The 13003-nt window shown below is 35.9% G+C and overlaps 1 protein-coding gene across 3 annotated transcripts in view; it reads right to left on the bottom strand.

Annotated features, from left to right (window-relative positions):
• CDC123 (cell division cycle 123) overlaps positions 1-13003 on the bottom strand; it is a 174137-nt gene that overhangs the window by 73852 nt on the left and 87282 nt on the right. For all 3 annotated transcript variants that reach the window (XM_001363530.4, XM_056799447.1, XM_007503959.3), the window contains one exon: positions 8221-8327. In XM_001363530.4, the coding sequence (XP_001363567.1) occupies positions 8221-8327 (107 nt within the window). The remainder of the gene's footprint in view (positions 1-8220; positions 8328-13003) is intronic.

Below are 13003 nucleotides of genomic sequence, written 5' to 3'. Positions count from 1 at the left end.
ACTTCTTGGCATATGGTTTGAGGCTAGTTTAAAAATAGAGTTAAAATATAGTTTTCATACCTTTCAGAAAGGTAAAATGAGCACTAAAATAACTATAAGGCAAACAGATTATACTTTAAGGGAAATCTCTGACAATCATTTCCTTTAGGATCACCACTGAAATATGCTGATAGGTCTACATATTCATTAAAATTTGTAACTCACAAATATAAAACAAATATTGCCTACTAGCTTAAAGTATTAAACACATTATTGTTAAAATCTTATATTTTATTATGAGAAATTTCTATTATTTAAAAAAGTCAGCAGCCAAGTATGGCTGGGTAACTAAAACTGCAAAACCACAGCTAAGAAAAGTTTTTTCCCATGTTTTCTGGTATGATCTCAAAGGCTCATAATTAAGCTTTTATATATATACATATACATGTATATATGCATATATATGTGTGTGTGCTTTCCTCAAAATTAGCATTACCTCAAGGTAAGCAAACACTATGGAAAATATTTATTAGATGAAGAAAAAGAGAAGAAGGGGATGATAGAAATTTGTAGAGAACTTTGGAATCAAAGCTTCTAAAAGGAATGCTCTGGTTGCTGGGTATGGAAAATTGCAAAACAAAATGAACGTTTCAATAAGATTTCACTTCTTATGCTTTTCAATGTCAATGAGAGGAAAGAACAGAAGAAAATGTCACAAAGATGACTGGGAAATGAGCTAAATGTGAATATTAGAACACAATTTTTCAGATGCAGAATATGCAAACTTCCAACAAAAAAGAATTAAAACATAAAGATTAGATGTCATGTAAATCTCATGTTAAACTTCACTAGCATAAACTGAGGATGGAAGGATTCTATTAAAGATAACAGTCAGTACATAGAGAATATTACAAAAACAAAATGGATAATTTTGATTCCCTTACATTTAAAAAGTTTTGTACAAATAAAACCAAATGCAACTAAGATTTAAAAAGAAACAACAAATTTTGGGGTGAAATTTTATAGTAAGTATCTCTGACAAAGGCCTCATTTCTTAAATATATAGAGAATTAAATCAAATTTATAAAAATACAATACATTCCCCAATTAATAAATGGTCAAAGGACACAAACAAGCATTTTTCAGAGGAAGAAATTAAAACTATCCATATTAATAAGAAAAACTGCTCTAAAATCACTGCTGTTTAGGGAAATGCAAATTAAAACAATTCAGAGATATCATTTCACACATATCAGATTGGCTAATATGACCAAAAAGGAAAATGAAAAATTTTGAAGGGGATATAGGAAAATTGGGTCATGTTATGATTAAAATTTAGTTTCTCTGCTAAAAGTATATTTTTATGAGGTTTATTAAAGATTATGAAATAAAGAAAATACAAAATAAGATAGCACATGCCTAGGAGGGCCAAAGGCCCATTCTATTTCACTTACTACATATCAAGAGAAGCGTGTGCTTCTTCAGAAGCTGAAGCAGGAAGAGTGAGAGCCACGTGTAGTGTCAGTTTAAATACCCCCTTTACTCTCAGCCCAGGTGAGGACTCAGGGAGATTAGGGGGAATTCTGGGAGCTACCAAAGGACTCCTGGGAATTGAAGTCCGGGGTTCAAATCTCCATTTTTACAATCACTAATACACTTTTGGTGGAACTGTGAACTGATACAAGAATTTTCGGGAGCAATATGGAACCATACTCAAAAGAGCCACAAAAATATGAATACCCTTTGATCAAGCAACACCACCTCTGAATTCCCAATGAAATCAGAGATAAAGGAAAAGGATCTATATGTACAAAAATATTTCTAGCAGCTTTTTTTTTGTAGTGGCAAAGAATTAGAAAATGAGGAGTTATCCATCACTGGGGAAATGGCTGAACAAATTGTGGTATATGATTGTAATGGAATTATATTGTGCTATAAGAAACAACAAATAGGATGATTTGAGAAAAATCTGGAAAGATTTACATGAACTGATACAAACTGAAGTAGGTAGAATCAGATGTGAAAGGGAATTTTTTTATCTTAACTTAATCAATCAAAAACTTAAGAGTGCTCCACCCTTTTAACTTAATCAGTCAGGAACTTGAGAATCCTTTTGATAAAAGTTCACACCCTCAGAGGCCAACAGGTGGATCCCACAGGGGCATTGCCAGGCAAATTAAGAAACTCTGATTGGTTCCTGAGATGTGATAGACCAGCCCATAGTGAAAGAAAGACAAAATCCAAAGAGTCAAAGGTGCTGTAAAACTGCAGAAAATCTTCAGCACATGTGAGGCCAAGACTACCAAGAATCTCATCAGGCATGAAGAGCCCAAAAATCTACCAAGCAATGAATCAGAGTGAATCTCTTTCAGGCTCCCGCTTATATACAGTTTTCTCCACCCATCAGCTCAAGAATCAATTACAGCCTTTCAATTTGCCTAGTACTGGGGTGGGGAGGCAGTGCTTGTGACTTGTTAGGGCGTGAACTCTCTTTGCTAGTGACTTACCAAGTGTTAAGTATGGATACTTTAAGTTCTTGATTGATTACCTTAAAATAGACAGTGGGTTGGTCTATCACATATCAGGAACCAATCAGAGTTTCTTAATTTGCCTGGCACTGCCCCTGTGGGATCCACCTGTTGGCCTCTGAGGGTGTGAACTTTTATCAAAAGGACTCTCAAATTCCTGACTAAGTTAAAAGGGTGGAGCACTCCAAGTTCTTGATTAAGTTAAGATAAAAAAAAATTCCCTTTCACAAAGGAGAACAATGGGTAAAGTAACAGAAATATTATAAAGTGATCAACCATGAAGGACTAAACCCTTATTCAGCAAAGCAAGTCTCTAAGATAACTACAAGGGACTCATAATGAAAATGTTATCCACTGCCAAAGAAGTAATTGTTGTAGTCTGAGTGCAGATCAAAGTATGCCACTTTCTGCTTTATTTCCTTCATGAGATTTTTATTGTATATGTGATATACGTCTTCTATCACAACATGAGCGAAATGAAAATGTGTTGCAGGAAAGTACAGGTATAACCTATATCAGACTATTTACCAGGATTTAGGAGGATAGAGAAGGAAAGGAGAAAATCTGAATTCTAAAATGTCAGAAAACAACTGTCTAAAATTGTTTCTACAAGTAATTGAAAAAATAAATTTTAAAGATCGCTCTAAATTAAATAGCAGTCAAAAGTCAATGTCCAATAATATGTTGTTTTCCAGGTCATTTTTCCTGCTAGATTTATGATTATTAACTATTTTCATAGCAATTTTAAGAAAATAGCTTGACATCTACACTAAGAATTAAGACAAGTAGCCTTAAAATACAGAGGAGTTTCTCTGAATTTACCCTCATTGGATCATGGATCTCCCTCTCACACTTTCCACCCCTAAAAAATTAATGGATCAATTCTCACTATTTGCCCCTCTAATTTTGTTTGCCTGGGTCTTATACTTAAAAAAAAATTAATGGGGGCAGCTGGGTAGCTCAGTGGATTGAGAGCTAGCCCTAGAGACGGGAGGTCCTAGGTTCAAATCTGGCCTCAGACACTCCCAGCTGTGTGACCCTGGGCAAGTCACTTGACCCCCATTGCCTAGCCCTTAGCACTCTTCTGCCTTGGAGCCAATACACAGTATTGACTCCAAGACGGAAGGTATGAGTTTAAAAAAAAAATTAATGAGGGGGACCTAGTGACTTCACACATATAATCATTTATGATTTATATATATATATATATATATAATTTCTTTATTGAATTATTCTTATGGATATAATCATTTATGATTATATCCATAAGAATAATTCAATAAAGAAATTATATATATATATATATATGTTATGTGTGTGTGTGTGTGTGTGTGTGTGTGTGTGTGTGTGTGTGTATTAAATGTACATCATATTTTCTTTACCTACTGCCTTTCCATGAATCTTCTTTGGAACTTTCTTCCTTGTATAAGAAATCATTTCTCCAATGCTGAGGAAGACCACAACAAGCAATTTCCCATAATAAAAATACTACCTGCTCTGATCTAGCTAGCTGTGTCACTGGAGGCAATCAACCTATCTCTTAACCATCATTTAAGTGTCTCATATGTGATAAGCTCAGTGCTAAGCACTGAGTATATAAGTCAGCTCACCTCCTATTTCAGTTTCCCTATCAATAAATTGGGGATAATATTATTTATGGTATTTATCACAAAGGTTATTGCAAGGAAAGCATTTTATAAAATTTCACAGGCTATAAAATTTGAGGTATTAGAATACAATGCAACATACAGTGATCCAAGACAATCCCAAAAACTCGTGATGAAAAATACCATCTGCCTCCAGAGAAAGAATTGATATAATCAGAATACAGACCAAAATATATTTCACTTTCTTCTTTTTGTTTTACTTAAGATCTCTTCCACAAAAATGACTAATATGGAAAAATGTTTTACATTATTGCCCATATAAAACCTATATCAGACTGCTTACAATTTCAGGCAGAAGGAGAAGTATAGGAGCGAAAAAGAGAATTTAGAACTCAATTTTTTAAAAGAATGTTAAAAGAATTATTTTTACATGTAACTAGGAAAAAACAAAACATTGTTTAATGAGCTCATTGATTGTTTCTATGACTTATTCTTTGGCCCAACCACATTCTTTAGAATTAGATTTGTTTTGATGAATTATTGTTTCTACAATTTGTTCTTAGAAAAATTAGAATATTTTTTAAAGAATATAATGCTCCAATTAAAATTTTTTCAAAGGAAAACAAATATTACTTCCCTAAAGAGAAAATACAAAGGATTTTCAGGAAGCTTTCAATGGATATAGCTGAGTTCTTGCCCCAGCTCTGCCACTAAGCAGCCATGGGACCTTGGGCAAATTACTTACTTAATCTCTTTCTGTCTCAGTTTTCTTTCTCTGTTAAAATTACTTGGACTATGCGTGTCAGCTCAGGAGGGTAAGAAGGAAGAGGGGTGGAAAAAATCATGAATCATGTAACCGTGGAAAAATATTCTAAATAAATAAAATTTTACAATATATATAAAATTACTTATACTAAATGACATCTAATATTCCTTGAATCCATAACTTTTTTAATTTTATGAATTAAAGTGTTCTTAATAGCAATTTTAGCAGGTAAGAGACTCCAGAGACCAAAATCTTTATGAAGGACAATTGTATTTAATTACTAAAAGATTTTCACAAGATGCTGCTCCATGCTGATTGCTTTGGTTGTGATTACCAAGAAATAGTGCAGGAAAGGGATAAATTATACAATAATTATAAATCATCAGTAGTCTCTAGATAAATCAATCTGGTTTGATTAAGGAAAAGGCTCAAAATTCAGTCCTTTCTACTTACCACAGGCAAATCTCAATCATTTATGAAGATTAACCTTCTATAGGAAATACTTATAATTTATAGTTTCAGGTTTAACAACTGATTTCACCTCATATAAATGTCTAGACAACAAAAAGCAGAAAAAAAAGCAAACTTAAAACTAGCCTTTACACTTTCTCTCAACCCCTACTGCAACAGTAATTTTAAAAATTACATTAGTCAAAAGAGAAATGAGTGGTACATAGATGAGCAATTGGTAATGGTAATATATTTAAAGGCAATGATCAGCATTATGCCTTAGATAATCTAGAGGTTTGTTTAGAACTTTGTTTAGAAAGGAGGAAAGGTGTTACAGATGAGGAAATGGAAGCTCAGAGGGAGATTAAGTTTTGTTTTGTTTTTTTTAAAGCTACTGGCAATTTATTGTCACCACACTTAATAAAGAAAAAACATAATTATTTCCAATATTTTAGCTATTGTCCCTTTACTCTCTCACAACCTTTTAAGGAGAAAGTCCCAAAGGACTCCTAGAATGCTCAATCCCTTTGGAAAAGTCTATAAGTCCAGATCCATCCAGTCCGGCCTCCAATCCAGCCTTCCTTTGAGCTCCAACAGCACCCATGGAGCACCCCTTTTCCAACCTCCCCCCACAACCCACCCAAAAGCGATCCCTTGCTCCTTTCCCCAGGACCACTGGGAATCTTGTCAGAGCTGCTGATGGATGTTGGATGTCTCATAATCCTAGGTAGGGCACCATCTAGTCCAGTTAATGGAGCCTCCCAAGCTCCAAGGTGAATTGCTCATGGTCACACAGCTAATAAATGTCAGGGGCAAAAACTGGACTCAAGTTTCCCCTAACTGCAAGTTTAATGCTCGGTCCACATTCCAATTATAAGTGCTAAAAAAGTAACAGTTAAAGAAAAATTCTAATTTAATTCATTTAAAGTCCATTTGCAGGGTTAAATGTCAATCAAGCATTATATGACAAATAATTACAAAATCACGGCATTTTTTCAGAATGAACATAAATTTCCTGAAATAAAAGTCCTGCTTTATAGAATTAAAACAAAACCTAGGAAATCCATAAGAAAAAATTGTACAAACAGTGCCAATTATGGTGGAAGCTATCTGACTCACTAGAATGAGGATGGCCTAGAGATGGGAGGTTCCAGGTTTAAATCTAGCCTCAGATACTTCATGGCTATGGGACCCTGGGCAAGTCAATCCATTGCCTAGACCTTACCACTCTTCCACCTTAGAACTAATACATAAAATAAAAGGTAAGGGTTTAAAAACATCAAGTATAAAAATTCTATCTCACTCCCTTTCAAAAATACTCAGTTTATTTCCTAGCTAATCTGACCTACTAACTGACCCCTAACCTAAGCATGCCAATTTCTTCCTCCAGGCCTCTCTACATTCCTTCCCAAACCCCCTTCCCAACTTCCCCCACCCTCATCTAGAATCCAAACTTAGATTCTCTGGCTTTCTTCAAGGCTCAGGTGATGTGCCATCTCCTATTTAAGAATCCTTCATGATTCTCCTCCATTTAGTACAATCTTCCTCCTCCAAGTATCATTTCCTGTTTCCACATTATATCCCCTCAACAGAATGTATAAGTCTTTAGTGGCAGAGATTTTTGTTCCATCTTATATTTGTATGCCCAGCACCCAGCATAGTACCTTACATATAGCAAATACTCAGTAAATGCTTATTGGATCAGGTTAAAAAATTATTAGCACAAATAGAAGTAAAATCCTCTTATGATAAATACCACAGCATATCCCAATGCTTTGTTTTAATGGTTTTTCTTCAAATGAACATATTACTAAAAATAAAACACCCAGGATACAGATCTCAAAGATGAAAAAAGAGCTTAAGGCCACATTTTGTGGGGTAAATCAGCAAAAGAAATCAAGTAATTTTAACTGAATGGGGAGAAAAGGGAGCTATACACATATACTAACTCCACATTTCTCCCTCCTATATACTCTAAAATTCATTTTTTGGAGTGTTTTATGTTGGTAGGCTTAGCTAAAATTCATTCAAGACATGGAGAAATTAAGAAGAACTAGAGAATAATTACAACTAGAGAATAAAGTGTCAAGAGCTCAATAAAGCAGTTCATTCTGTCTTTATAAGACCATTCCATGGTGACCACAGAAAATTTTTATTATACAGGATTATTCACTGTGTATGTTTAATTTAAATAAGCACAAAGCATTTTAATAGACTATCCCTAGGACATGGAAGCGAGTATAGACCTGGTCTCAGATACAAGATGACCTGGGTTCAAGTCTCATTTCTGGATATGTGACCCAGGATAAGACATCTAACTGTTCAGGGCCACAGGCAATTCCAACTACACATTGAAGAAAGGGTGAAGTCTCACAATGGCAGAGGCAGATGAGTAGGCAGACAGGCAGTAAGCATTTATTAAGGACTTACTTTGCGCCAAGCACTGGGCTAAGTGCTGACAATACAAAGACAAGGAAAAAGAAGAGTTTTCTATACAGGATTTCCCTATGTTGGAGGTATTTCTTTGGACATCTTCATACAGATTACTTTCCCTTCTCCTCACACACTCTGGTTTTTACCTTCCTTTTGTGTACTGTTTTACCCCCATTAGATTTTAAGCTCCTTGAGGGCAAAGAATGTCTTTTTCCCTTTCCTTATAATATTCAGTGCTTAGAAAAGCAACTGGAACATCACAGGCACTTAAAAATGTTTACTGACTGACTTGCTAACCAATATCAATGAAATAAGCTTAGGCTATCTCTGTCCCAATGCAACACACAGAGACAGCTTTGTTATATACAAAACTGTTCTTTGCAATTGTAGTACTTATTGTAATGGGCCTTTACCTGTGGAATAAGAAGGCATGTGTTAGAGCCATAATCCTACTTACGGTTGAGTAAAGTCACGAGTAATGAAGTCAGAACTCTTGAAAAGTAGAAAGATGTCGCTGAGCGTTTTACACTTCAGAGAACTATTCATCGCTATCCAGTAAGCATCCTAGATAATTAAACACATTCAGTACAAATCTGTTAGTTGTCATGAATAAAACTACAATCAATCAACACTATATATTACTTCAAAAGAAAAAAAAATGAGACTACTAAACTAGATGGTAGATTTTAGTCATCCTTAATCAATTTCAATGAGAAGTATTTCTAAAGAACTTCTGAATTGCAGTAATTATCTCCTAGAAGTCCCATCACTGGGTATTAAGTTATACTGATAAGGAGCCCTTTCTAGGAGAATTATGTAACAAAGATGTTTTAGAGAATCTCAGCAATGTGACCTAGGTATCTCCTACAGATTAGTTTACTTATGCTGTTTTTAAAATAAAGAAAGAGATATAAAGAACTACTCAATTCCTAGGGATAGAAGCAGGCTGTCAAGCTACCCGCAAAGGAGAGAGAATCTTGTACTTTTTCCTCTTATCTCTATGTAGGAGTGGTTAAAACACTTGGAGCTAGCTTTAGAGCATTTTGGAGTACTAGATCCAGTGGTTCCACAATGGCAGATGCAAAACTCAATCAGAGAGAATGCTCCACATGGACCTCTGAAATCTACAAACATCTACATGTATATGGATAAAGTGAACAAACATAGAATTGGAGAGGGGGGATCCCTAAAAATGGAAACTATTAGACTACCAAAGTGCTGTACCTTGATCGATAGCAAAGATTTATTTTGGAGACAAGAATTACAAAAATTAATCTGTTTCCAAGTTTTTACTCTCAATTTTCTGTACCACCACAGATAGTCTACCTACTGCGGAAGGAGTAATATATCTGCTCCTTAAAATAAGATTCCTTAAAGTACTATGTTCCACCCCAGTTCAGTAGGAGTCAATTATTTCTGAATGGGGAATAACCTACATGTAAATAATAAGAAGTTGACTCTAGTCAAATTCAAACTCCATTTACATTAACTATTAATTTTAAGCTCTATCCTTGGTCAGAAATCTGTAACCTGGACTTCCGGGTAAACATGGCTACAATCTAGACGCAAATCACTTCCTCTCCCTGGCACCGAACGAAACAGACTACCTCAAAGAGCATAAAAATCATCCTTGGAAGAACAGAGGGACTCTCCAGTATGCCACAGTAACAAAGGTACATGGGGAGTGAACATTTCCACACTATAAGAAGGAGGAAAAGCTTGCACTAAAATAGCGCTGAGCTGCCCTTCCTCCACACACACACCTCCCCCACAGAACCAGAGTAGGGGCTCAGAGAGCTCACCAGGGACAGCAAGTGAGTGAGGAACGTCTCTGGAGGAGCACACATACACCAGGGTCCTTCAGAGCTAAGGAGGACTACTAGGAAAATACCTCTCAGGGCGGTTTCACTGGAGTACCCTGCGCACCAGAGAGCGCGCAGACTGAGGGGGCCTTTGCAAACTGCTAACAGTGTGGAGTCTCCAGAAACTATAAAAATGGCCTGAGACCAAAGCTCCCCTCCTCACTGTAGTGGGGGGGAAGGACACGCCAGGGTCCTTGGAAACTGGCAGGGACTACCAGAGATCCACCCCTCAGAGTGGTTTTACCGGAGATTCCTGCGCACCAGAGAGAAGAGCACGGGGGCTGGCGCGCTAACAAACCACAGAGGCTGGGAAGAACTAGTCTGAGGCAACTTAAATCCACAGAAAACCCGCCCATATCACCCAGACCTCTGACCAAAAAGGAAAGGGAAAACCACCGAAGGGGAAGTGATGGCTCACACTGTCCAAGACCAACCCTCCAAGAAGAAAGGGAAAAAAGTGACTATTGAAAACTTTTATGGAGGTAAAATCCACGGAACAGAAGAGAAAGAGGATGAAATTCAAACAAAATGAAATCAAGCCCAAAAAAAATGGAAATTATCCACAAGTTCTAGAAGAACTCAAATTGGAGCTTATCCAAAAGATGGAAACCTTCTTGCAAGAAAAATGGGGGGAAATTCAGAAAGAGGTCAACAGCCTGACAGACAAGACCTCACAATTGGAGAAAGAGCTGGAGGCCTCAAACAGAAGGGCAGATCAAAATGAAAAGAAAAACCAGTCCTTAAACACCAGAATTAAGCAACTGGAAGACAATGATCTTGCAAAACAGCAAGAATTAATAAAGCAAAGTCAAAAAATTAAGGAATTAGAAGAAAACATAAAATATCTCACTGACAAGGTGACAGACAAGGAAAACAGAGGAAGGAGAGACAACTTGAGAATCATTGGTCTACCCAAAAAACCAGAGATAAACAAAAATCTCGATGCCATACTACAAGAAATTATCAAAGAAAATTGCCCTAATGTTCTCGAGCAAGGGGGCAAAATAGAAATAGAAAGGGTTCATAGAACACCCTCTATACTTAATCCCCAAAAGACAAACCCCAGGAATGTAATCGCCAAATTCAAGAGCTTCCAAGCTAAGGATAAAATCTTACAAGAAAACAAGAAGAGGAACTTCAGATATAGAGGAGCCCCCATAAGGATCATACAAGACTTAGCTGCAAACATGCTAAGAGACCCCAAAGCATGGAACATGATATTCAGAAAGGCAAGAGAAATGGGTCTCCAACCAAGAATCAACTACCCATCAAAACTGACTATACACTTCCAAGGGAAAGTATGGGCATTCAACAAAATAGAAGAGTTCCAAGTATTTGCAAAGAAAAGACCAGAACTCAGTGGAAAGTTTGACATCCAAACACAAAGAGCAAGAGAAACATGAAAAGGTAAATATCAAAGAAAGCGAAAAGGAGAAAAATGTTAATTTTTTTCTTTTATTCAAACTCTCTTCTATAAGGACTACATTTATATCAAATTATATACACTAATATGTGGGGAAATTGTAATGTGTAGCTCTTAAAAATTGTATGCATCATTAGAGTAGTTAGAAGAATCACGCATAGGGAAAGATCGGCGCATCAAGATGATATGGAGAAAGGGGGGAAAAGAAAGAAAAAGGGAGGGGGAGGAATCATTGATGGTACTAAGATATACTTCAAGAAATAAAAAAAAACTAAATAGAATAATCTTTCTCACACAAAGAAACACATGGGAAGGGGAGGGGAAGAATTCTCCTACAAGAAGGAGAAGAAGAGAGTGTGAATTGGTAATACATAAACCATACTCTCAGTGAAATCAACTCTAAGAGGAAAGAACATCTAGATCCATTGGGATCTTGAATTCTATCTCATCCAAAAGGGTAAGAGAGAAGGGGAAATTAAGGAGGGGAAGAGGAGGGAGTATAAAAAGGGAGGGAAGCATATCAAGGGAGGAGACTAGGGGAACTGACCTAAAGTAAATCACTGGTTTAAAAGGCTACAGCTAAAGAAGAAAGGTCAGATTTAAGGGAAGGTATCAAAATTCCAGGGAATCCACAAGTGACAATCATAACTTTGAACGTCAACAGAATGAACTCACTCATAAAACATAGACGAATAGCAGCATGGATTAGAATCCAAAACCCTAATGTTGTCTTCAAGAAACACACATAAGGAGGGTTGATACACACAAGGTCAGAATTAAAGGATGGAGTAAGACCTTGGGGCCTCAACTGATAAAAAGAAGGCAGAAGTGGCAATCATGATATCTGACAAAGCCAAAGCAAAAATAGACCTGATTAAAAGGGATAGGGAAGGTAAATATATTCTATTAAAAGGGAGTATAGACAATGAGGAAATATCACTAATCAACATGTATGCACCAAATGGTATAGCACCCAAATTTCTAATGGAGAAACTAGGAGAATTGAAGGAAGAAATAGACAGTAAAACCATATAAGTGGGAGACCTAAACGAACCACTATCAAATTTAGATAAATCAAATTAAAAAAAATAAATCAGAAAGAGGTAAAAGATGTGAATGAAATCCTGGAAAAATTAGAGTTAATAGACATATGGAGAAAAAGAAATATGGACAAAAAGAAATACACCTTCTTCTCAGCACCACATGGCACATTCACAAAGATTGATCACACACTAGGTCACAGAAACAGGGCATACAAATTCAGAAAAGCAGAAATTTATTATTATATAACCTTTTCAGATCATAAGGTAATAAAAATAATGATCAGTAAGGGTACAGGGAGAGCCAAATCAAAAATTAATTGGAAATTAAATAATATGATACTCCAAAATTGGTTAGTCAGAGAACAAATCAGAAAAACAATTAACAATTTCACTGAGGAAAATGACAATGGTGAGACATCCTTCCAAACCTTATGGGATGCAGCCAAAGCAGTACTGAGAGTAAAATTTATATCCCTGTGTGCATATATTAACAAATTAGGGAGGACAGCGATCAATGAATTGGAAATGCAAATAAAAAAACTTGAAAGCGAACAAATTAAAAAACCCCAGAAGAAAACCAAACTAGAGATCCTAAAAATTAAGGGAGAAATTAATAAAATCGAAAGTGGTAGAACTAGTGAACTAATAAATAAGACTAGAAGCTGGTACTTTGAAAAAACAAACAAAATAGACAAAGTACTGGTCAATCTAATTTTAAAAAAGAAAGAAGAAAAGCAAATTAACAGGATCAAATATGAAAAGGGGGACCTCACTTCCAATGAAGAGGAAATTAAGGCAATCATTAAAAACTACTTTGCCCAATTACATGGCAATAAATATACCAATCTAGGCAATATGGATGAATATCTATAAAAATATAAACTGCCTAAGAGACAGAAAGGAGGATCAGTG

The sequence above is a fragment of the Monodelphis domestica genome, chromosome 5 (genome assembly GCF_027887165.1).
Source record: "Monodelphis domestica isolate mMonDom1 chromosome 5, mMonDom1.pri, whole genome shotgun sequence".
NCBI lineage: Eukaryota > Metazoa > Chordata > Mammalia > Didelphimorphia > Didelphidae > Monodelphis > Monodelphis domestica.
Note: the sequence above shows the minus strand (reverse complement) of the source record. Positions and strands in the feature narration are given on the sequence as shown.